We start from the raw sequence: 24,753 nt of genomic DNA, 5'->3' as shown, positions 1-24,753 counted from the left end.
CTATTGCTTAACTTTCCATCAGTCCTATCTGGCAAGGACCAACACCGTGGGAAACATTGGTTTGTGTGTGTGTGTGTGTGTGTGTGTGTGTGTGTGTGTGTGTGTGTGTGTAAAGACTTAAGTGGCACACTGTCATGACATTTTGTTGTATTAACCACTGCTGTATTGATATTCTTGATAGAGATATTAGTATATTATATATTACACAGCTTAAATTTGTGAAGTTGTCAAAATTTCTGAATTCCTCGAAATGTCAGCAAACTTTCCTGGTTGCTCAGATGTAGATGATAGTGACTTGGATGCCTGGTTGTGGAATGACTGTGATGATGAAGTGGACAATAAAAGTGGCATTTAAGGGGAGGAAATAATGCCTCATGTGGGGCAACGGCGCAGCTGGAAAATGTTAATGGTACACATAGAATATCAGCCGGAAATAACTCGAGATGAACTGATGTTAGTGAAATGTCTACATGATCATGCAAGTTCGAAATGAAAAACTTAAACTCTATTTACTGAAGTAGTGTGTTAGTGTCTATAAAAAGTTTGTGTATTATGTTGAGTTTTCGCATTTATTAGAATATTTCCAGGTAAAAGAGATTTTTGTGTACTCCACTGAAAAGTATCTGACAGAGCTGTCGACCCAAATGTTTTGCAGACTAATATGCAACAGTACTGCTGGTGTAGCTCCAGAAGCATTTGAATGGTGAGCAGAGAACCTGTGTTCAATTGCCAAGAACATTCACACATTTTTCCCCGTTTTGAAGTTGGTAGGGATAGCAGGGTTAATAAAGTAAGTAAATCAATACAAAACAGTAACAAGGTAAGCAAATAAATTTCTTGGATTAGTAAAGAATTACAAATTTCATCCTGGTCACTTTACAATGTCTCTTTAACTCACTCTCTTATATATTCTCCAGTATTCAGAGAAAACAGACTTGGTTTTCATTTAAAAATTTCATTTGTTGAGTGTTACTTTTGATGCATACCACGCATACAATAACACTGCCTGAAAAATTGGTGATGGAAAGCTCATGAATTATGCTGTGAATCATTATTGGCTGCACGCAGTTGTGCAATTTCTGCTGAGCCTCCAGAAGCAGATTGCAAGTGATATATCGTTTGAGTATATTTACATCTACATCTACATCGATACACTGCAAATCACATTTAAGTGCCTGGAAGAGGGTTCATCAAACTACCTTCACAATTCTCTATTATTCCAATCTCGCATAGCGCGCGGAAAGAATGAACACCTATAGCTTTCCGTACGAGCTCTGATTTCCCTTATTTTATCTTGGTGATCGTTCCTCCCTCTGTAAGTCGGTGCCAACAAAATATTTTCACATTTGGAAGTGAAAGTTGGTGATTGGAATTTCATGAGAAAATTCCGTTGCAACAAAAAACGCCTTACTTTTAATGATGTCCATCCCAAATCCTGTATCATTTCTGCGACACACTCTCCCATATTTCGCGATAATACAAAACGTGCTGCCTTTCTTTGAACTTGTGTCAGTCCTATCCGGCAAGGATCCCACACCGTGCAGCAGTATTCTAAAAGAGGACAGTCAAGTGTAGTGTAGGCAGTCTCCTACAGTTGGCTGTGTCCGAGGCCTTCCCTTTGTGAGAGTAAGAGGGGGTAGAATATTGATGGTATGGCAAGAAATTGGAAAAGTGAGTTTAAAATGTACAGTACAGCACTTAGCGATTAATATACAACACTCAACTAGTGTCAAATAGGCTGAGCAGACATCCCAATTTTGCTGGGAAGTCGCAGTTTTTGCATAAATGTCCCAGTCTCCTGATAAAATCATTCAGGACACATAATTGTCCTGGTTTTTTATTGAAAAACAAAATGCGTGCAGTAGTATGAGTTTTCCAATTAATTAAATATTTCTGAAAAAAATCTTAAAAGCAGCATGTTACAAAAATATATATTTTTACAATGTACACCACATTTGGTTTAAATCGACTTAAACATAATGAAAGAGCAACAGATTTGTTGAAAAGAAAAAAACAGGTATAATCTACCACAGCTCCTAACTTGCCAAACTTCCACTTAATAGCCAAGTATACTCGAAATCACGTGTGGTACACAAAGGAGCATCACAACCATTTCTCGTAATGAAACTACAGCCATATGGAAGTCAATTTTGTGGAGAATTTGAGCAATGTGGTGTATGTGTTCACACTGTTCATTGTTTGGCATGTATGCACGCTTGCCCTAACAGTCTGCTGTCAAATGAGAGAGCTGTTGTTGGCAGATTTCACTTACTTAGTGATAGAAAATCGTGTCTACCAATTTTTGGAGCAACAGGCAACAGTTCCTACTTAGAAGTGAAAGTTGATAGAAGGTCAGTTCTGCAGTAGACAGTGAAAGTGAATATTAAACTTGGAAAGTGTGATGCCTGGCAAAAATGCCCAAGAGGAGTGTTCATTTAATGAAATGTTAAAAAAAAATTCCCGTTTCTTAAAGGAAGTGACATAAACAATCACCTCCAAAGGCAGCATCATTGTCATCTACAAGTAGCTAGAGATGAAATCTTTTTTATACAGAAACAGTCCAGGAATGCCATCTCTCACAATCAACTCAAAGTACTGTACTATTACTTTGATTCAGAGCGTTTCAACAGGCCTAATTATTATTGTTGTGCTAGAACTAAAAGTGAAGCAATTGTCGTTAATTTGTTTGCCCACACTCATACTCCTACAGCAACAGCTAATGAATTACAAAAAGCAAAAACTATTTCTATAATGACTGATGCATCAAATCAAGTTCTATTAGGGGTTCAATATAACATTCCTAGTTTCGACATAAAAGTCAGAATATTAGATATTATAAATGTTCCAAATGAAATGGCTGACACATCACAATCAATAATGCAATAAAGAAATTTCAAGCAAAATTAAATAAATTATTTGTTGGTTTTAGCTGTGGTGCTTTCTTTTTGCACAGTAGTGTCCAATCAGCAGCAGATGGTCAGCTGATTGATACTGAGGTGATTCTGTTCAAAATTTACAAATATTTTGAAATGTACACTTTTGTGCCTTAAAAGAATTCTGTGAGTAAATTGGTGTTGAATACTAAGATCCTGTTAAATAATAGCAAAACAAGTTGGCTGTCTCTTCTTTCTGCCTTTCAGAGAGTCCTGGATATTTATGAAGGACTTAGTCATCCTTTTTGCCCCCTGACAGCTGCCCTCAAATTTTAATTTCTTCTCTAATAGCACTTCTCCAACATAGTTGAGATTTTTAGCAGACCAGTCAGAAGTTTGTCTGCTACCATTAAACAAATTGAGAGTCAAAATATCTCTCTCCCACTGAAACTTCTAATTTGACTGACAGTTTTATACAAGTGCTAATTTCCAGAAAGGTCAACAGATTCAAAACTCCAAGTCGGCCCATTTGACGTCCTACCCCCTTAATGAAATGTTGTGGAAGATGGAATTACTATAAAAAAAGACTTCAACATTTTTGATGACTCTCTGAATTACATAAGAAGTGTATTTTATGTCAGTATCGAGATATTCAGAATGATCTTGGATTCGTTGCAACAATCTGCTCACTGGACTGGTGTTCAGGATTATAGTGTTTGCCTGTCCGCTTTCAATGAGAATTCACTAATAAGTGAGTTTGGACATATTAAGAACATAATGGAAAAGCATATCAAAGATAGAGTAATGATGGAAGTGCCTTTAGGAGAGATGGACTACAATATTTGGAAAATATAGAGAAAATTATTAATTTTGCATTGTGTCAACCAGATACAAGTGCTGCAGCAGAAAGTATTTTCAGTTTGATTAATATGTATTGGCATGATGAAAAAGGTCATGCTGTTATTACTGTGAAAACTCATTGCAATCTATCTTGTACAGAATTTTATGATTATCTTCTTTCTGACGAGGAACTGCAAGAATCAATTCATTCTTCTCACAAATACAGCATAAGTAAACCTACTACACACGGTAGAATATGTGTATATACTATTATAATAAAGTATGTATCAGTTTCTTTTTTTTATTTGTGAAGAAAATAGTGTCCCAGATTTTTCACTTTGAAATCTGGTCAGCCTAGTATTAAACTGTAACATTACCTTTTTTTTCCCTTCTTCTCTTCGCAGACTGAAAATGAACACAATTTAAATCCCTGTGCAGCCATGCAGCTTAAGGTTTTCCCTGTTATTTTTAAACTGCCCAAGACAAATGCTGAGATGGTTTCTCACCCCAGTTCTCTTAATTATTGTGCTGTTGATTAATGATTAAACTCTAAACACGACATTTATTGTATAAAATAATTTCCAACACTTATGAAATTAATGACTGATGTTACACTCCGGAGAGTGGCATCTAAATAACATTTGTAATGAACACTAAAGGAACAATGATGAGCATCTGCACTGGGAGAAAATAAGTCAAAACCTTATTGCAAAGCTGGTGTGAGTAGTGGAAATGGTGTATGTGAACATCCGTTGCAGAGAAATTTCCAGTTCAAGAAGGAATCAGGTGTCAGACAATTCACATCATATCCAGCACAAGTGACTATTGCAGTGCTCATTGAAATGTATGACATGACTAAGATAACACAAACAATAGACTAATGTTAAGGATGTAGGTTTGCTACTCCTTTCCCAAATAAGTTTGATGTACCAGAAATGGTTAAAATGTTTCAAACGACTGACCTTGGTTGATTTAGAAGAGAAGTAAGTTCTTCCACACGCTGTATTACTATCTGCTTCTCGCTACTACTTTTTAACAAACTCACTGCAATGTTTGTCTTTACCTTACTCAGGGACAGAAGAGCTCGAGGAATAAGATCTTCTGATCTACTTGATAACTGCAACAGAAATGAGGTTTTGTTAATTTCATTTACAAATTTGAAAGATGCTTATGGTTTACTGTTTGTGGTAACTAAATTTTTATGCTATTAAAAAAAAAGTGCCACAATAGCAGCATGTTTTTCTTCAATGTAAACAACAGATGTTGGAGACTCTTTATCCATCATGTACATTCTAAATGATGCAGGAAATATTTAGAACAATTGCAATGTTGCAACTCTGACTGTACATATATTCAAGGCAAGCAGTTACACATCCCTCATTTCAGGGATACCTCAGGCTTTAGGTGCCTACTATGTTCGATAGTACTGGAACTTTCAGCATTTTGGGAGAAAAAGGAGGAGGGAGGACTTAGTGCAGTGTTACAGAAGATTTCTCATGATGTTTATGACATACAATGACTGACACACACACACACACACACACACACACACACACACACACACACACACACACACACACAAAATAATGTTTAATTCTGAAACAATCAACAATGTAAATGGTACTAGCTGGTCACTGATGTAAAGTGCATGAGTCAGCCAGTAAGACAGTTTAACACAAGTCTAGAATAGTTTAGGGAGAAAACTAGTCAAATAAAAATTAATTTCACAAAAGATGGTGTTTTCAAGTTTCCGTGTAAAAATGTCATAAATCTTTGTCATAAATACTTTTTCATCAATGTTTAAGTTTATATACAACCTTTCATTTCTCATGCAAACAACTGATCTCAGGTCTCATGGCAGGTGATGTGATGCAAAGACCAATGAGGTAATTACTGAACTTTATGGTGGTGACAGATTTGCATCTTAAATAAATGGATTCTACTCTTGCCAACAATTTCACCTGACTGTTGATAATAGTAAACTGATGGACATTCTCCGTCAGTGTAAACTAGTTTTGTGAGCAAAAGGAATGCTAGTATCTCCCCTGGCCACACCAGATCTCAATATCATTGTCCCTGTACATAATGTTTTGGCACAGTACTATTATTGAACAAACCAATATGTAAAGCAATTTAAATTCCAATAATTTTAAATGTTTCAGTATTCGTTACTGTTTATTTCCATGTGCCACCTCCACATTAGCACAAGCTTGATGGTTATAGAGAGCATAATATTCATTGCCTTTGCTCATCAATAAAAACTTCTGAAGATAAAACAGTTAGAACAGGACTATATTTGTTGTAGATATAGATTGCCTATGTAAAACCACAATGAACACCATATCTATCAAATTGTGAACTTGGATTATACCATATACCGACTAATGAAAAATTTATTTAATAGTGACAGAAGTGCATGGACATTACCTTCAAATCTTTGATTAGCAGCAACTTTAATGTGGATAAGAAGAAGAAAAACGGCTGAGTATCTGGCTTGTAGGACTGTATAAACATTTCTGAAAGTCAATGGAATGCTAGACCAACTAGAAAACGAAGATTTTCAGCAGTGGATAAATGAATTAACTGAAGGTATGCTGCGACTGATTACAATAACCAGCATGATTTTTCAGTTAGCAGTTTATATTTATTAAAGTACTGTTACCACTGTTGTAATAAAATCTTTTCCTGTAATACAAAATTACCAAAAGGCTGAGGTGGTGGAGGAACTAGATGGCAACAATACAAGTACTGACAAAAGAGCTTGTGTTTTTGTTTTGTTACTGAACAAAGTTGAAGTTTGAAATGAGCAAAAACTTTTTGTTGCAAGTGTATAGGTCCTCAACACAATATGCTCTCAGTGTGAAAATGGTAAAGTCTTTTAACACTGCCTGACATAAAACATGAAGGGAAGGAAGAAAGGGAGGGTATATGCTGTTACTGCAATGAAGCCACACATCAGTATGACATTACAACCCCCTCCCCCCCTCCCAATGGTGTCATAAAGCCGTGGTATCATTTCCTGAGGCACACTGGCCTTCAGCTGTTTTAACTGATCCTGGATTGCCTGAATACCGGCACTGGGATGGGGCTGATGTCCGAGCTGGTCCAACATACTCTATCAGAGACAGATCTGGGGGTCCTGCTGGCCATGGGAATACAACTTGGGAACAGCTCATAGAGACGTGCCATGTGGGGAAGAGCATTGTCCTGTAGCAATGCATGTGAGGTAGCTCATGAGGCTGCAGGATGTCTGTAACTTACCATTGTGCTATTAGAGTTCCGTCAGTTACTACCAGTCATGACCTGAAGTCATACACAAAGGTTCCCTACACTGTGATGCTTGGACTAATACTGCTGTACCTCTTCAGAACATTGGAAGAATGGGACCTCTTGCTAGGTTGGCCACCATACTTGTTCACATTTGTCATTCAGGGCATGCAGAAGTGCAATTCATTGCTGAAACAATGCAGTGCAGTTAATCAGCAGTCTGTGCCTCCTGATCATGGCACCACTCCACACACAGTCATTTGTGTTGTGGTGTAAACAGCAACCTACACATGGTATTGTTAACTCCCTCATTTGAGTGCTGTTGGCCTCTGACCAACAGTGCAGAATGACAAAGACTGTTGCAAGGATCCAAGACTTGCTCTTGGAGGGCAGGCACAGATGTGAAGGAGCGTATGATGTGGTTGGTGCACAATATGGTGATCCTTCCTGTGTGGTGGTGAGAACCTTGATGACAAGTATGCCTTCCCTCATGTTCCCATCAATCCAACCTTGGGCCACTGTCACATCTGGATGCCCCACAAATCTGGATGTTGCACAATTAAGACAAGCTGGTCATTGCTTACACTGTCTCACGCAAGTACCTCTGTGACCTGAACACTGAGCATTGAACATCTGATGCTGTTCACATCCCTTATATAATCTACTAGGCCTCTTAACAATACTGAACATCAACAATACTAATTCTCTCTAGTGTAGAGCCATGACAGTATGTGCCTCCAATGTGTGACATAGAGCAAGAGTACATTTCGCAAACATTGGTGGAAGGTACTGAATATGAACGATGCTTCCTGGCCTAATAGCACAAGTGAGTGAGTGCTTGCGCACAGCTAAGCAGATAGTGCATGCACTCACTTGCACATTGACTGTGAATTTGTGGTGTAGCATGCGCTGCACTTGGCCACGTTTATTCACATAACAAATGGAGATTAAAAATTATTATTCATGAATAACAAATTAAAATATTTATTCTTTCACACCAATAAAAACATTCAATTGTCATGTGTGAATAAAACAGTTACAAATAATAGATAAATCTGATATTCAATGACATTTACTGATCCAGTTCTTTATCATTTCTTAAACAAAAGCACTTTTTGTTGCTCTGAAATTCTTTCAAAATAACTCTTTTTTCCCAAACATCTCATCAGAAAGTTTATTTGATTTGTTAAGATTTGTCATTGTGATACACTACACAAAATACCATATTTATCCAAGTATAGGACGACCAACACCCCTGCCCCCCCCCCCCCCCCCCCCCCACACCAAAAAACACAGCAGCAGCTCTTTCAGAAGACTTTATTTTTTAGCATATTCTGACTAACCAAAATTACATAAACTTTTATTGAGGTATCTGTCTAAAAATTAACTTTGCACCTATTGTAAATTTATGCCATTTATTGATTCTCTACACTTTTATAATACTAGGAGAAATAAAATAAACAAAAAGCAATTGTTTACATTAATTTCTATCTCCACTGCCTTTTTGTTTACTTAGCCTGTTGTCTGTGATATCATTATTTTTAATCACCATCATTTTAACAGGACAGATGTGTAACTTATAACTCAACTGTCACAAATGTCTGGCTGTTTCTTCCGAATACGTTGCAATTTATGAGGTTGTGGGAACTGAGAAAACAGCGTTTTTTTTTTTTTAACACACAACGTACTTCGCTGCTTCTATACTTTGCCTGTGCAGAACCAGCAGCTGACACACCTCGAATTGTTCCCATGATACCTCAAGGTGAGTGTCAACAACCCCGCTGCACAAAGCATGTTAAGTACACCACTGCCCACCATCTAGACTTTTAACATCTCCTACAGACATATCTGCTATTATTGATTATTTATCTACTTTTGAAATAAATTCAATTCCGAGTGCAAATGGATTCAGGTAACTGCCGTTTAAACATGGTAAATGTTCATAAAAAGCCAAAGCTAGCAGTACACGTTCCCATGGTTGGCTGCACAACGACATTTCTGTCTGCTTCCCCTCCCTGCAATCACCATAGTTCTCAACCAAGCTGGGTCATTGTTGCACCCTCCAACTTCCCATAGTGCTGTGCTTGAGCAACGGTGATACATGGCCAGCAATATCTTCTAGGGTGCAGGTCGTATGTACAAAGAGCAAGTAATACATAAATAAAAGATTCACAATCACTTTTCAGTCCAATTACTAAATTTTTGCTCCTCCCATGATCTGGTGACACTGTTAGTACTACCTTCACAAAGAGTATTTCTGCTGTCATTTATTCTTGCAACAACAATTACAGTCAGTTTAATGTGATTTATTTTGTTTGTTAGAAATTTCTTCTGGATTAATTTTCCTTCTCGTTTCAAAGCTGATTAAAAACTGCTCATAATTTTCTCCGGTATTTTAATATGCGTACAGTGATTGGATTTCTCATTTGCAACCCAGATGGTAATCATTAGTTTCTCATAACCAAGTAATGGAAAATCCAGGATGGAATAATGACAATATTATGAAAAAGTTAAGACTGCTACTCACCATGTAGAGATGATGTTGAGTCACAGATAGGCATAACAAAACGGCTGTCAAACAAGTAAGCTTTTGACCAAAAAGAGCCTTCACCAGCTGCGACATAGTCACGTGTATGAACAGTGATCTAATACTGTCAAATGTTTTTTTACTCCAGTCTTTGATCACAATATCAATTCTTTTGACGATGACCGGTTTCAGTCAGTAATGACCATCCTCAGATCTTTGCTACACCATGTCCTAAAGTGATAAGGCCGTATTTATATGTTTTGATGATGCCATTACAGCCTTATCACTTTAGATAGGCCGTAATGGCATTGCCAAAACATATAAATACGGCCTTATCACTTTAGGACATGGTGTAGCAAAGATCTGAGGACAGTCATTACTGACTGAAACAGGTCATCATCAAAAGAATTGATATTGTGATCAAAGACAGGAATAAAAAACATTTAAAAAAGCCTTCTTCTGAATTAGACCATGCGCGCACAACCATGTGCACTCTGTCACTGTGTCTGACTGTCGAGGCCGGCCAGTGACCGTGTGTGTGTGTGTGTGTGTGTGTGTGTGTGTGTGTGTGTGTGTGTGTGTGAGTGTGTGTGTGGTATTTAATTTGGAAGGAGGCCTTTTTGACTGAAAGCTTACTTGTTTGACAGACTTTTTCTTGCATCTATCTGCGACGCAACATCTCCACTATATGGTGAGTAGCAACACCCTTTTCATAATAGTGTCATAACCAAGTAAAATATTGATTCAGGTTCAGAATCAAGTAATGGTTTTTGAAAGACAATATTTTGGCTTTAGAATGTTACCTTTATTTAAAAAGCAGCGTAAGTGTACGTACTCGGTATTAATTCTTGCTTGAGAACTTTTATTGTAAACCTGCTCAAACACAATAATAGTTAGTAAGTTGACAGAATTTAATGTTATGCCCTCCTGTGTTTCACAAATTTGTTAATTTTTAAGCAGAACATTATATTGTTAGCTGTTTTAGTGGCTAGTTCATAGTTTCTCACGTATCCCTTGCATTAGTGCCACGAGTCAAATGTCACATGATTGTTCGAGCAAGGCTGATACCGTATAGAGCACTTTGGTGTATCAGGATATCTTGAGCCTATTCAGATGCAACTATTGTCTGATATGTCCTATCCTTCGGGATTGTTCTGAATAAATTTGTACGAAACCTCAATAACCAAAGCTTCATCTGTAAATGTAAGATAACTCCCTATATTAATATATTAAACAATGTAAAAATGGGGATTTCGGCAACAATAGTTTAATCTGTGAATATAAGGTGACCCCGTATTTTTTGAATGGTGGCTTCAAGAAAAATACGCATCTTATAATCGGGAAAATATGGTAAGTGACCCTCTTTGTGGCTGACCGAGATCCTCTATTAATTATATCTATTGTATATGCTTCAAACAGAAAACCATGTCCAATAGCTGGAACAAAACAGCGTCACATCTGTTTACAAGAAAGATAGCAGGAGTGATCCAGAAAGCTATTGTCCAGTATCATTGACATTGATTAGTTGTAGAATATTAGAATATATTCTGCATTCAAAGATAATGAGAAACCCGACTCGCACTTTTTTTTCACGTGATGTCCTGGAAGGTGAGATGCAGTATTTCTCTGTTTCCAAAAACCATTGACTCGGTACCACACCTACAGTTATCAAAAGCATATTCATATGGGGTATCAGACAAAATATATGACTGGGTAGTCAGAGTGGCCACCTAACCTTGAAAACCGGAAGACAGCCTTGAATTTGTAAAAAAAGAAAAGAAAAAAATAGGGAAAAAACCTGGAAAAGACTGAATTTCCATGAGAAACTTCATTTTTGTATACAAGAACTTTTTTTAATTCAATTTATGATTGTTTTAAGAGAGTACAAATAATATGCTACATATTTTGACACTATCTGAATATTTCTGTCTTTATCTCAATGTCTTCAACCATATGACTCAACATAAATTCTGTCCTGATGTGGCTCTGTTCAAGAAACATGATGTTATTGGAACGTCCATTTGTGCAAAATTGCAGCTTGAATGAAAGTCATTATTTATCTACACTAAATGCTCACATTTCAGTAAATGACACACACAAACCTACCTTAGACACTGCACAAGTATGAGATCTGTTCATCATAGGTAAGTTGGTTTTACTCTTTTTCCCTTCATGAGTCTGGAATATCTCTTCCAGGAAACACTCGCTTGTGAGCATTTTGATAATTCGAATTTAAAACTTCATATGAGCTGGTGTTAATGTTTTGCTAGTAATAGTTCCTGTAATTGACTTTACATTGGCAGTGTTAATTGTTGGCACAATTTTGAGTAGTCGTGTTAGCAATTTTTTAACATGCAGATTGCCAGCCAAAAAAGATGTGAGCATAACCTTGAAAATATATTAATTCAGCAGAAGGTGGGTTTTGTTCAGTTCTGAATTATTCCTTCAACAGCAATTTTTGTAAACAGTAAATGTGACCAGACAGCGTGTCGCGCATGCACAGAGCTGAAATTGCATATAAGCAGCACCTTCTCCAGCTTCTGGCTGCTTGGAGTATGGCTGTTTGATGTATAAGCAGTGAGAGCTAGCAGCCAGAATTTACCGGGAAAAATTTTTCTGGCACTGTCAAGCTGCCAGATTTGTGCATGCACATAACAGAGTTAGTGGGATGCACTTCATGTGACTCATGTTTTGTTTGTGGTGCATTTTTCAGTCGTTTTTATGCTATTTCAGTTCATGTATTCAGCTATTTCATATTTACACTTCATTGTTAATAGTAAGGTAAGCATATCAGATGTTTATCCACCACTATGCATGGGAATCTAACCAGAAATGGTACGAGAAGCATTTAAGCAGTGCAAGACCAGACACAGGTTTCTATGTCATCGTAGCTGTTAATGCTCATTAACACCTGTTTTTTAGTGCTTGAAAGTAGCTGTCTGGCAGCTGCTTAAATGAACCCATTGTTCCACCTCTTCTGAGACTAATACCATCTACATCTTTCTGAGGTGGAAGGTCACAACGGAAACCATCAGTAATGGAGACGGATAGTGTGAACTGCCTGCGCTGTTGAACAAGTTCACAACATTTTCGGAGTGCAGTGTTTTTCAGTCATGCCTAAACAGAGTATAACTTGATACCAGAGTACATATGAGTCAATTTATCCATGGGTTATGTGCGACACCAAATTACAAATGAATGCATTATGTTCTTGGTGCAACACGATAAATATTTTGAAAATGGGGAAAAGTGCTTTGGGCAGCACAAAACATAAAACTCTACAAAACAAATGGAAGTCTTTTCAGATAAATATATTTATGCAATGCCAAGAACCTGACACAATGAAAATTCAATCCCAAAGCAGTTAACAATGTAAGCCTCTTTTTTATTAGATTTGGTTGTTATTACAATGTCATCTTAGATAAACAATCGAAATATAGGTGTCTTTGTTGAACTGTATTCCCTGACACTCTGAGCCGACGCTGATTACAATTATCTTTGCCTTAAAAATGATACACACTAAAACTTTTATGCTCGAGTGTGTCATCCTCCGTAAACATGTGTGGTTACGAAATAACAGAATTTCCTTAAGAGTACAGTGATTTATTTTATCATCACCTTTTTTTAAATTTCATCTTCTTTGCAGCCATGCAAATTGTAATTGGAGTCATTTTTTAAAAATTATGCTTATCTGTTCTCTCTTTTGATCTCTGAATTATTCGTGTTGATTGCATTCAGTCTGCCAGAATGATTTCTGCTGTATTGCACAGTTTTTACAGAAAATAACTGGCAGAAATGCATGTCAAATAGTGTCAGTATATGACTTATTCTAAAACTCTTAACTGCACATCATAATATCATTTATCATGGAGAAGTTCTTTTTGAGATTTTTCCACCCCATGTTGACACAAAGAACATAATTTAACAAGTAGGATACGTTAAACACTACTAAAATTTTACAGGAATTACAACATGAAGAATTTCTTCCCAGGCAACTGGTACTACAGAAGCAGGTGTGACACCTTCAGCTTAAAAAAAACTGGCCATCTAAAACATCTCAGTTAAGTCATTTTTGTTATCAGAAAATGTCACAAAAGCTGAAATTTTGGGGTGCTTATGTACAATTTATAATCATTTGTCAATATGGAATTCCACTACTTGCATATCATCATTTCCATATAGTCAAATTGCAATTGCACAGAACAAAAATTGCATACAGTATTGTTTGTGGTATTGCTCCATATGTTCATGGTAAACTTATGGATATGATTAAACAATGTTGTTCTTGAATCTGACAAGAGTTTAAACATTGTTTCTCGAAAAACTCAAATCGATATATGTTTGATTTTGGGATTGAAACAAGTCACAAGTTTTAACCTGATATTTTGACTGCATTTATTCAACGAACAAGGGACAGTGATTTTCTAGATGCTGTGGAAGGTTCTTTTGGTTTACAGAATCTTCCAAAAATTTTGTAATTGTCACTGGATGGACCAAACGTGAATTTTAAAGTTTGGAAGGACTTGAATAATGAGCTAGAAAAAAATTTCTGAAAACACGGAACTCTTAGAGTTAGGTTTGAAAAGTCCATGCAAAGTCCGAGAGATGGCACCACCCACGTGTATCGAGGTCATGTTTAGATAGTAGCATCTTTGGAAAGAATGCACACCAAATTTCAGCCATATCGGTCTATTTCTTTGTGTTTGGCATTCATGTGAATCAAGTAAGTCGAGCGATTGTCAAAAAATGGACGAAGAACAATTTTGTGAGGTGATTAAACACTACTTTATGAAAGGCAAAAACGCCTCAGGAGACTAAAGAGAAGCTTGCTTAACATTACGGTCACTCTGCACCTTTGATTGGAACAGTTTATAAGTGGTTTCAAAATTTTCAGAGATCAAGTGATGCTGAACGTTCTGGACGCCCTCTGGAGGTTACGACTCCAGAAATCATTGATATGGTGATGGATAACAGAAGAGTTGAAGTGTGTGAGATTGCTACTGCAGTGGGTATCTCAAATAAACGGGTACATAATATTTTGCATAAACATTTGGACATGAGAAAGCTATCAGCAAGATGCATTCCGCGATTGCTCATGCTTGATCAAAAATGGAATCATGTGAAGTGTTGCAAGGATCGTTTGCAGCTGTTCAGGAAAAATCCGCAGGACTTTAAGTGTCGTTTCATCACTGTGGATGAAACATGGATACGTAACTATATTCCTGAGACCAAAGGACAATCTAAACAGTTGGTTACCAAGGGAGAATCTGCACCAAAAAAGGCGAAGACCGTTCCTTTGGCCGGAAAGGTTATGGCGACTGTCATTTGGGATTCGCACGGGATCATCCTCATTGACTATTTGGAAAAGGGTAAAACTATTACATGTGTATATTATTCATCGTTATCGGACCGCAAGAAAAATGCCAGAATTGGACCGCAAAAATGTCCTTTTCCATCACGACAATGCACCAGCACACACCTCAGCAGTTGTGGTCGCAAAATTAATGGAAATAGGATTCCAACTCATTTCACATCCCCCCTATTCTCCAGACTTGGCTCCATCGGACTACTATTTGTTCCCCAATTTGAAGAAATGGCTGGCAGGACAAAGATTTTATTGAAACGAGGAGGTGATTGCAGCAGCTAATAGCTATTTTTCAGACTTGGACAATTTCTGTTATTCAGAAGGGATCAACAAATTAGAACAGCATTGGATGAAGTGTATGTGTATAAGTCTAAAAGGAGACTATGCCGAAAAATAAAAAAAATATTTAACTCAAACAAATGCCCCTTGTAGCTGCAGTCCCCATGTAGTTCATGGAGCTTCCAAAACTGGCACGTCACAAACAAACTGGGGAATTGCACAATTTTTAAGAGCCTTATATAATTTGTTTCATGGTTTGCCTACACAAAGAAGTTAATATACAGGTTATATAGCCTCCCCAGATGCACTAGATTGATCGAAAATGCAGATGTGGCAGAACGAGCTTTAAAAATGCTTCCATGTCTGAGAAATGTTTCTCAGTCGGTTCAAAATACAACTCCCTCTAATTCAGTGAGTTTTAAAACAGTATCTGTAGCAGTTAAACCCAAATATTTAGGTCTAAAATTGACTTTATTTTTTTTTTCTGTGACTGCACGTGCATTCAAAGGTTGATTTCCAAAGTGATGTACCTATGGCTCCGTTTTTGTACTACGAATTGTTCACGCTTACCACCTCTTTAATGCAGCGAGTTGTCAGATCTGACAATTTGGTAAAAAATCCCTCATGAAGACTGAAATGCAGGATAAGAAGAATCTGACCACTCTGTAATGCTTTGTATTGGATTTTACTATACAAGATGCCCTAAAGAAAGTTAAGGACCCAACTGACATCTTGAGGCGTAAAGAAAAATTCATTCTGGTGTTATTGCCATGATACAGAAGCTGTTTGAAAGATACACCATTGAAATATAAAGTTATACATGCTATTTCATGTTTGGACCCTTCAGTAGCATTAAATCAAGAAATGGCTGAAGGAAGGTTGACATTGTGCCATGAAGTTCTCATCTCTGGTGAAGGTTATCTGGTGTAAAAGCAGATCATGTTAAACATGAATTTGTAGCAATGATCATTCCATAAGAAATGAGACTGTTCAAAAGAAGTGAAACTCATTAAACTGTCACAGAAAGAATGTTATAACTTTGTAGATTTAAAAAAAAATCATTTTAATAGTTTCACATGGAAATGCTGTTGCGAAATATGGTTTTTCAACAAATTCTGAATGTATTATTGAGAATCAGAATGAAAACAGTCTTGTTGCTCAAAGCCGTATCTATGATGTTGGCAGTGTTGACAGTTTCAAAATCTATAAAAGTTTAATTCTGTCTCTGAATAATACAAGTTCATTGTATAAAGACGATAAAAAGAAACAATAAGTGAAACTGAAGAACAAGTATCTGCCAGAAAAAGAATGCAGTCTGAAATTAAGATGTTAGAATATAAGAAAACAAAAATGTTGGCAGAAAGTGAACATTTGAGAAAGTAGTTTTCATCTAAATATATTTGTTGGTTTTTGATCATATTGTTCATAACTCACAATTCTGTGGTTTTCAGAGAAGCATATTAATTACAACAAAATACTGTTTCCATTTAAAATGCACTATTGAGCATGTACTGGTAATGCATGATTTTTTTTAGGTTTTCCAGGTTAAAATAACAATAATAATAATAATAATAATAATAAAAACCTTCAATTTGGTGACCACCCTGGATTGAGGATTTCTTGGTAGGAAGGAAGCAGAAAGTTATCTTGGCTGGAGAGTCCCATGGTTGGTTGGTTGGTTTAGGGAAGGAGACCAGACAGCGAGGTCATTGGTCTCATCGGATTAGGGAAGGACGGGGCAGGAAGTCGGCCGTGCCCTTTGAAAGGAACCATCCCGGCATTTGCCTGGAGTGATTTAGGGAAATCACGGAAAACCTAAATCAGGATGGCCAGATGCGGGATTGAACTGTCATCCTCCCGAATGCGAGTCCATTGTCTAACCACTGCGCCACCTCGCTCGGTCCGGAGAGTCCCATGCTATTCATGTTGTACAAGATGCGACAAAGTAATGAGACAAGGGTTGCTTACTGTTTTAGTCGAGTTAAATGTTGTCTCCTTCAAAGTAGTTCCTTTCTGATTGCACACACTTTTTCCAGCACTACTGCCATTGATGGTAACATTTCTGGAACTCATCTTCTGTAATATCCTCCAAGACCCTCGTCACAGCTTTTTGGACATCTTGTGTTGTTTGAAAATGGTGTCCCTTGACCACCGTTTTGACTCTTAGAAAAAAAAGTCGCACGGAGTGATATCTGGTGAATAAGGTGGCTGTGGTAGTACTGAAATTTGTTTTGAGGTTAAAAATTGCTGTACTGACAGAGCAGTACGGGATGGCGCATTATCGTGATCCAGAATCCAGTTATTATTAGACGAACCACTTCTCAATTTATGTTCGGTTCTTCTGGAATCATTTTCATGGATAATCTTCAATCAGATTGTAAGAGTTCATGCATCGTGGCCAAGTTGACATCCATCCATGAGGTTGATGGTCGTCGACTGTGGTCTCCATCTTCAACATTCGTTCTGCCTTCACTAAACATTTTTTGCCAACGAAAAACTTGAACTTTTGACATAACCTCCTCTCCAAAAGCCTTCTGAAGCTTACCATAAGTTGTTGTCGCGTTTTCACCCAATTTAACGCAAAAAAGAAATGGCATACTGTTGCGCAATATTATGCGGTTCCATTTCCGTGACGAGAGACACAAACACGTGTTAACTTACTACAGCACAACTCACAACTGAGCAGTTGTGCATCGATGTGCACTTGGACTAGAAACAGTTTATAGACCAAGGTAAAAGATATTGTGCCTACGCAAGCCTGCAGGGTTGCCACATCTTGGAAAGAAAATCAGTCTCATTATTTTATTGTCGCACCTCATATATTAATTGTCTTTCAGACAATATTACTCGGAACCTCAGACTTTTTGCAGATGATGCAGTTATCTCTAATGAAGTACTGTCTGAGAGAAGCTGTATAAATATTCAGTCAGATTTTGATAAGATTTTGAAGTGGTGCAAAGATGGCCAACTTGCTTCAAATGTTCAAAAAAGTATGTTATGACTGTAACATCAGTGAGTTACATTTGGGATCTTTAAACTCATACAAATAGTTGTGTGTAACACTCGGTGTGTGTAGCAGATAGCAGACTTTGGTTTATTAGTAGAATACTAGGGAAATGCAATCAGTCTACAAAGGAGATTGCTTACAAATTACTTGTGTGATCCATCCTACAATGTCTTCTAGGTGCTTCACTTGTGTCATGCAAATGTTTTTTCAAGGGAAATTTCTTAGTTTAACTCTACAATAACTAACATTAGAAAGAGAAAGCATTTGTATATGCAGCATTTAAAGGAGAGGAAGAGATATTTCCTCTTTCAGTGTTGACATGTTGGTACTTTCTGCTTTCCACAGTCACTTACGTGGCAGAATGTTTTGAATTTATGATAAAATGCAGCAGGAATTGAATATGTTAATTAGTTTTCTACTGATGATGTAAACTGAATTCTAATGGCATCCACATTTGTAAAAGACCATGTAAATGATTTAATGAATATGAGTGTATAATTAGTCTTCAAAATACCCTACTTCTTATGAACTATATTCCAAATTAAAAAGCAGGGCGAAGATGGTTTTATTATTGTGGGAAGTGGAATTTTAGTACAGAAACAGCAATATTTTGAAAAATGTAAAGACACGGATACTTCAGGAAACATTCAAACACACAGACTGACAGCTGTCCTGGCTACAGACCTATGCAAGTCAGTGTTCTCAGCCTAAGATGTTAACCAAGAACTTAAGATGTTGACATGGCAAAGAGTCTGCAATGTGTGCTTGGAATGGTAGGTCATACCACTGCAGATATTTTCAAGGGACACAACTTGCAGTAGGATATGTGGATACTGTCAAATGCCTGTAGGCAGCTAAACTGCACAACCTGCAATTTGCTACTGTTGCACTGATTGCAGTTTAGCTGGCACATTTCAATATAGACTGTGTGGCTATTTTCATTGTCCAGTGAACAGTTGACAGGTTGCCACCATAATCTCCCAGAATAGAACTTGAGGCTTTATAACAATTATTAAAAGTGTGTAATTGTTTTTTCTTTAATTGAGCAGTCCAATATTGTAAATAAATTTGATGTGTAATAGCTAATAAGGACGATGTAACTGATAAATTTATATTTATTTTCAATATATGAGTAATACTGAAATACAATGAGGTAAGATTGTTCTTAATTTCTAACTTAAAAAATAAATAATCAGAAAATAACACCAAATTGATGGTAAAGTAAAATAATTTTTTTCTGTCCCTTCCTAAGTGTGGTTTTTAAAATAAACAAGACATTGTTAAAATATATCAGACTGAAACAGTAATGCCATAAACATCACCAATTGGTGTGAGGAGACTCCTTTTGGAGATTTCTTTGCCATGGACTAGTGCGAAGGTGATTTACTAGGAGTTATAGTTTTGACAAACCATAATCTAACAGTGGCATAAAAACCACTGCACACAGCCACAAATTCGCTGAATAATTAAAGGCATCTAAAGACAGTGTTATACATTTCTTAAGCAGTTTTATATGCTACTTGTAATGAGAGAGTTGCCCTTTCATTCCCTACCTCAATTATTTTTGTAGTTTTTACAAACAGCAGCATTTATAACTAAAGATAACATTGCACCATGACACTGGAATTACCTTAGCAAGTGAAGAACAGGTGATGTTTAATAATTTCAAGTCCATATTTGGTTCTGAGTTCAGTGACATAAGAATCTCGTACAGAACACACTCCAGGGTCTCGTAGTATTTTAGAATGACATCAAGTTTACATAGGTCACCACTGAAATAAATTAAGAAATCAATATAAAACAATACTGAAGCTAAAAATTGTCACACAAAGAGATTAATTTCGATATTTGCATAACTGACTGAACAGTATGAGAAATAGTATTGTACCTTTCAAAAAGTTTGTCACTTTGCATGCTTGGATTTTAAACAAGCCTGTTGACTGTAATTTCTTACCTGCAGTACATAATGTAATCCTCGATAAAATTGCACTTTCATGCCGACATTGGTAAAACTTGCATGATGAATGGTAGGAACTGAATATGACGAATCGGGAGTCTGTTGTCGATAACCAATAAGCATTCTCATTCATAATTTCCTATGGTTTGTAAATAAAGTTAGCTGGTATTTTGTTCTACTAGGTTAGAATGTAACCACATTGTTGGAATTTTTGGCAAGATTGGAAGCGAGATGCACAGGTCAATTATTGCAATGATGAACATATGTCAAAGACTACATGACACACCAGTCTATTATGGTAGTACAGGAAATCATATTTTTGCTGACACCTGTTGTCTTCACCAACTCACAGGCAAGTTGTCACATTTCAACCTAACCTAGACCTCTGGCTATGTTACAGGTTAGTCTGTTAGCACATTTATCATATTTTCCATTTTTACTGAAAACAAATGTAATCAATTATATTTTACTGACTACTGTTTACTATCACCCAATTGGCTGTGCGACAAACATCAACAAATTGCCAACATCAGCATGCAACACAAGAGCCGTGGACACCATTAGTAAACTTTAGCCTATTCATTTACTATATTTAGGAGCAATGAATGTGGTTGCTGACAGGCCAAGGAAGGTAGCCTTTTCTATGTGGCCACTGACACTTTCTTGCCTTAGTTTTCAGTCGGCAGAAATTGGAAGCTTTTGGATAAATAATTATCTCCTTCAGCCCTTGCCCACCAGAATTTTCAATAAACAGTACCGTCACAAACTAGCAGCCATTGCTGAATATGTTTGAGCTGTGTTGCATCTGTGTAAATGAAATTCAAGTTTACCAAATCCATCTCAGTGATGGAATCTGATTTCAAAATTACTGTTTCCTTAAGAAGTGACCTGGGTGATAGTCATAGGAGAAATGTTGTGGTAACAACAAGCATTGTACAACATTACAATCTGAATATTCATGTTGTTGTTGTTGTGGTCTTTATTCCAGAGACTGGTTTAATGCAGCTCTCCATGCTACTCTATCCTGTGCAAGCTTCTTCATCTCCCAGTACCTACTACAACCTACATCCTTCTGAATCTGTTTAGTGTATTCATCTCTTGGTCTCCCTCTACGATTTTTACCCTCCACGCTGCCCTCCAATACTAAATTGGTGAGCCTTTGATGCCTCAGAATATGCCCTACCAACCGATCCCTTCTTCTAGTCAAGCTGTGCCACAAATTTCTCTTCTCCCCAGTTCTATTCAATACCTCCTCATTAGTTATGTGATCTACCCATCTAATCTTCAGCATCCTTATGTAGCACCACATTTTGAAAGCTTCTATTCTCTTTTTGTCTAAACTATTCATATGACAAGCATAATAAGACAGGCTAAGAAAATATGATCATATTTCAAGCTGATCACTATTTCATATACACACTTGATATAGAAATTGAAAAAGAATAAAATAATGGCACTGACCATTGTTCTGCTGATGTGTACTCTCCAATGGCCCAGACAAGATGAGTATACACTTCTGGGCAGATGCTTCTGTTATTAAGAATAGAAATGTAATCACTGAGCTCAGAATGTTTCAGTAACACAAGCTTTGGGAATTCCTTGAAGATGTATTTGACCTGATGCCATAAACACCTGAAAATAAAGTACATCTGAAAAGAGAGAGAGGAAGGATGTGGATGGAGCAGTTTAATGTCTCATTCAGATAGATCGTTAAAAACTAAAATGGTATTCCTGTAACAATATGTCTTTTACAAAACAACTACCTTCTAAATGGAAAGAAACAGGCAATTAGCATTCATTTGTTGGAAAGTATGGTTTAAAGATCAAACATATTGTTGAAAAAACATTGGATAAAGTGTTATATCCAAAGAAGCCTGATGCCAAACAAGGTATGTATATTTATATTTTTGGTATGTTTTATGTGTAATTAGTGTATAAAATTAACAGAGTAATAGTAATGTTTCTTGCCTTCAGAATTACGATTGGCCTCCTTGGGAACATCCAAATTGGAATCAAATGCATGAAGGCCAGAAACGTTATGCAGATGAACAATGGCTAATGTCACGTGTACGTCGTGGTTTGCCTAAGCATAGAGTATATTAAAACTAAAATAAAATCCTTGGAGAATTTGGCGTTAAAGCAAAATTAACAAATATAATTCGTGAAACTCTAACAAAGACTATGTCTACAGTAAAATTTATAGGAGAACTGTCTCAGCCATTTGAAATTTAAATTGTTGTTAGACATGAGGATGGTTTATCACCCTTCACTGTTTAACAGCATTCAAGAAAAACTATAGGATCTGGAATTTGGAGCTAAAGAATCACAATATTGAACAAAAAGTTCTAGGAAGGAACACAAATGGAATTAAGGAGAGTTGGAATGTCCTATCCCGACAATGTTAAATTTAGTGACTTGGCTTCCCTGTACTTCAGGAACCACTGCAGCCATTGACATGAAACTTTTACAGGACATTAAACTGTATGTTCTACTGAAGTACAATAATTGCATTTCAGCCACTGCTTTCAGAAATACAATTTTTTAATTGCACGTTTAAAATTTTGTGTACTTTTTTTTTATATGTTATCCTAATTAATTTTAATTATACATAACATTATGCTCTTCTTTTTATTCAGTAGACTCAGGATATGTACATTATTACTCCCTGAAAATTTGAATACTCTACTTGAAGTGTTTTCTGAGATTAGGGGAAAATGCAACAGAAAACGTAAATTTTCAGGAACTGCTTCTAAAGTTTCAAAAGAGCATAAGTTCTCTGATGCAGTTTGCTCCAGGATTAATTCCCTTATGCTATAGCACTTTCACCCTACCAATGTTGCCATAATTAAAAGCAATAATAGCATCACTCACCCTCCACATTAAGTGTCTTCATTGCAACAAAAACATTTTTTGGTAAGCGAGTCCATATAAGATTATTGATCGATTCATTGGGATTTTGAGTCTGACCATGCGTACACTTCTTCAGTAATTCAGGATTTGCCAGTTCTCTGTAAACAGGTTTTATGATATCCGTGAGTGGTGTTGGGATGGGATGGGATGCACCGTGAATCACGTCCAGGAGGTCAAAGGTGGTGTACTGGTTCTTCATCAGTTGACAATCTGTGGAAGAAGGTAGCCCATACTGCCTGCCTAATTTTCAACACATCCTCAGTATTAGTTGTAATGGCCATCCCTTAATACTGCTGTAGTTCATTAATCATTTTGTCTTTCAGCCTGCCTCTTATGGTTTTACCATCATAAAATTTCCTGTCCCTCAAACTTTCTTTCAACTTCCTCAACTTGATGCCCATCCTCTTCTGGACAGTTATGTGATAATCTTTGCGACTCTGTATGTGCAGAACAGGGAATCAGTGATGATAAGGCCGTTGCAGCATCCCTGAATATGGAAGTTAATAGGAATATAAAAAAAGGGAGGAAGGTTTATCTGTTTAGCAAGAGTAATAGAAGGCAGATTTCAGACTACCTAACAGATCAAAACGAAAATTTCTGTTCCGACACTGACAATGTTGAGTGTTTATGGAAAAAGTTCAAGGCAATCGTAAAATGCGTTTTAGACAGGTACGTGCCGAGTAAAACTGTGAGGGACGGGAAAAACCCACCGTGGTACAACAACAAAGTTAGGAAACTACTGCGAAAGCAAAGAGAGCTCCACTCCAAGTTTAAACGCAGCCAAAACCTCTCAGACAAACAGAAGCTAAACGATGTCAAAGTTAGCGCAAGGAGGGCTATGCGTGAAGCGTTCAGTGAATTCGAAAGTAAAATTCTATGTACAGAAAATCCTCGGAAGTTCTGGTCTTACGTTAAATCAGTAAGTGGCTCGAAACAGCATATCCAGACACTCCGGGATGATGATGGCATTGAAAGAGAGGATGACACACGTAAATCTGAAATACTAAATGCCCTTTTTCCAAAGCTGTTTCACAGAGGAAGACTGCACTGCAGTTCCTTCTCTAAATCCTCGCACAAACGAAAAAATGGCTGACATCGAAATAAGTGTCCAAGGAATAGAAAAGCAACTGGAATCACTCAACAGAGGAAAGTCCACTGGACCTGACGGGATACCAATTCGATTCTACACAGAGTACGCGAAAGAACTTGCCCCCCTTCTAACAGCCGTGTACCGCAAGTCTCTAGAGGAACGGAAGGTTCTAAATGATTGGAAAAGAGCACAGGTAGTCCCAGTCTTCAAGAAGGGTCGTCAAGAAGATGCGCAAAACTATAGACCTATGTCTCTGACGTCGATCTGTTATAGAATTTTAGAACATGTTTTTTGCTCGAGTATCATGTCGTTTTTGGAAACCCAGAATCTACTATGTAGGAATCAATATGGATTCCGGAAACAGCGATCGTGTGATACCCAACTCGCTTTATTTGTTCACGAGACCCAGAAAATATTAGATACAGGCTCCCAGGTAGATGCTATTTTTCTTGACTTCCGGAAGGCGTTCGATACAGTTCCGCACTGTCACCTGATAAACAAAGTAAGAGCCTACGGAATATCAGACCAACTGTGTGGCTGGATTGAAAAGTTTTTAGCAAACAGAACACAGCATGTTGTTATCAATGGAGAGACGTCTACAGACGTGAAAGTAACCTCTGGCGTGCCACAGGGGAGTG

At 37.1% G+C, this 24,753-nt stretch overlaps 1 protein-coding gene across 3 annotated transcripts in view; it reads right to left on the bottom strand.

Annotated features, from left to right (window-relative positions):
- LOC124605527 (AP-5 complex subunit zeta-1-like) overlaps nt 1-24,753 on the bottom strand; it is a 165,601-nt gene that overhangs the window by 7,815 nt on the left and 133,033 nt on the right. For all 3 annotated transcript variants that reach the window (XM_047137271.1, XM_047137273.1, XM_047137272.1), the window contains 3 exons: nt 21,577-21,747; nt 19,789-19,930; nt 4,676-4,830 (listed from right to left, as the gene is read on the bottom strand). In XM_047137271.1, the coding sequence (XP_046993227.1) occupies nt 4,676-4,830; nt 19,789-19,930; nt 21,577-21,747 (468 nt within the window). The remainder of the gene's footprint in view (nt 1-4,675; nt 4,831-19,788; nt 19,931-21,576; nt 21,748-24,753) is intronic.

This window comes from Schistocerca americana, chromosome 3 (assembly GCF_021461395.2).
Source record: "Schistocerca americana isolate TAMUIC-IGC-003095 chromosome 3, iqSchAmer2.1, whole genome shotgun sequence".
Taxonomy (NCBI): Eukaryota; Metazoa; Arthropoda; class Insecta; order Orthoptera; family Acrididae; genus Schistocerca; species Schistocerca americana.
Note: the sequence above shows the minus strand (reverse complement) of the source record. Positions and strands in the feature narration are given on the sequence as shown.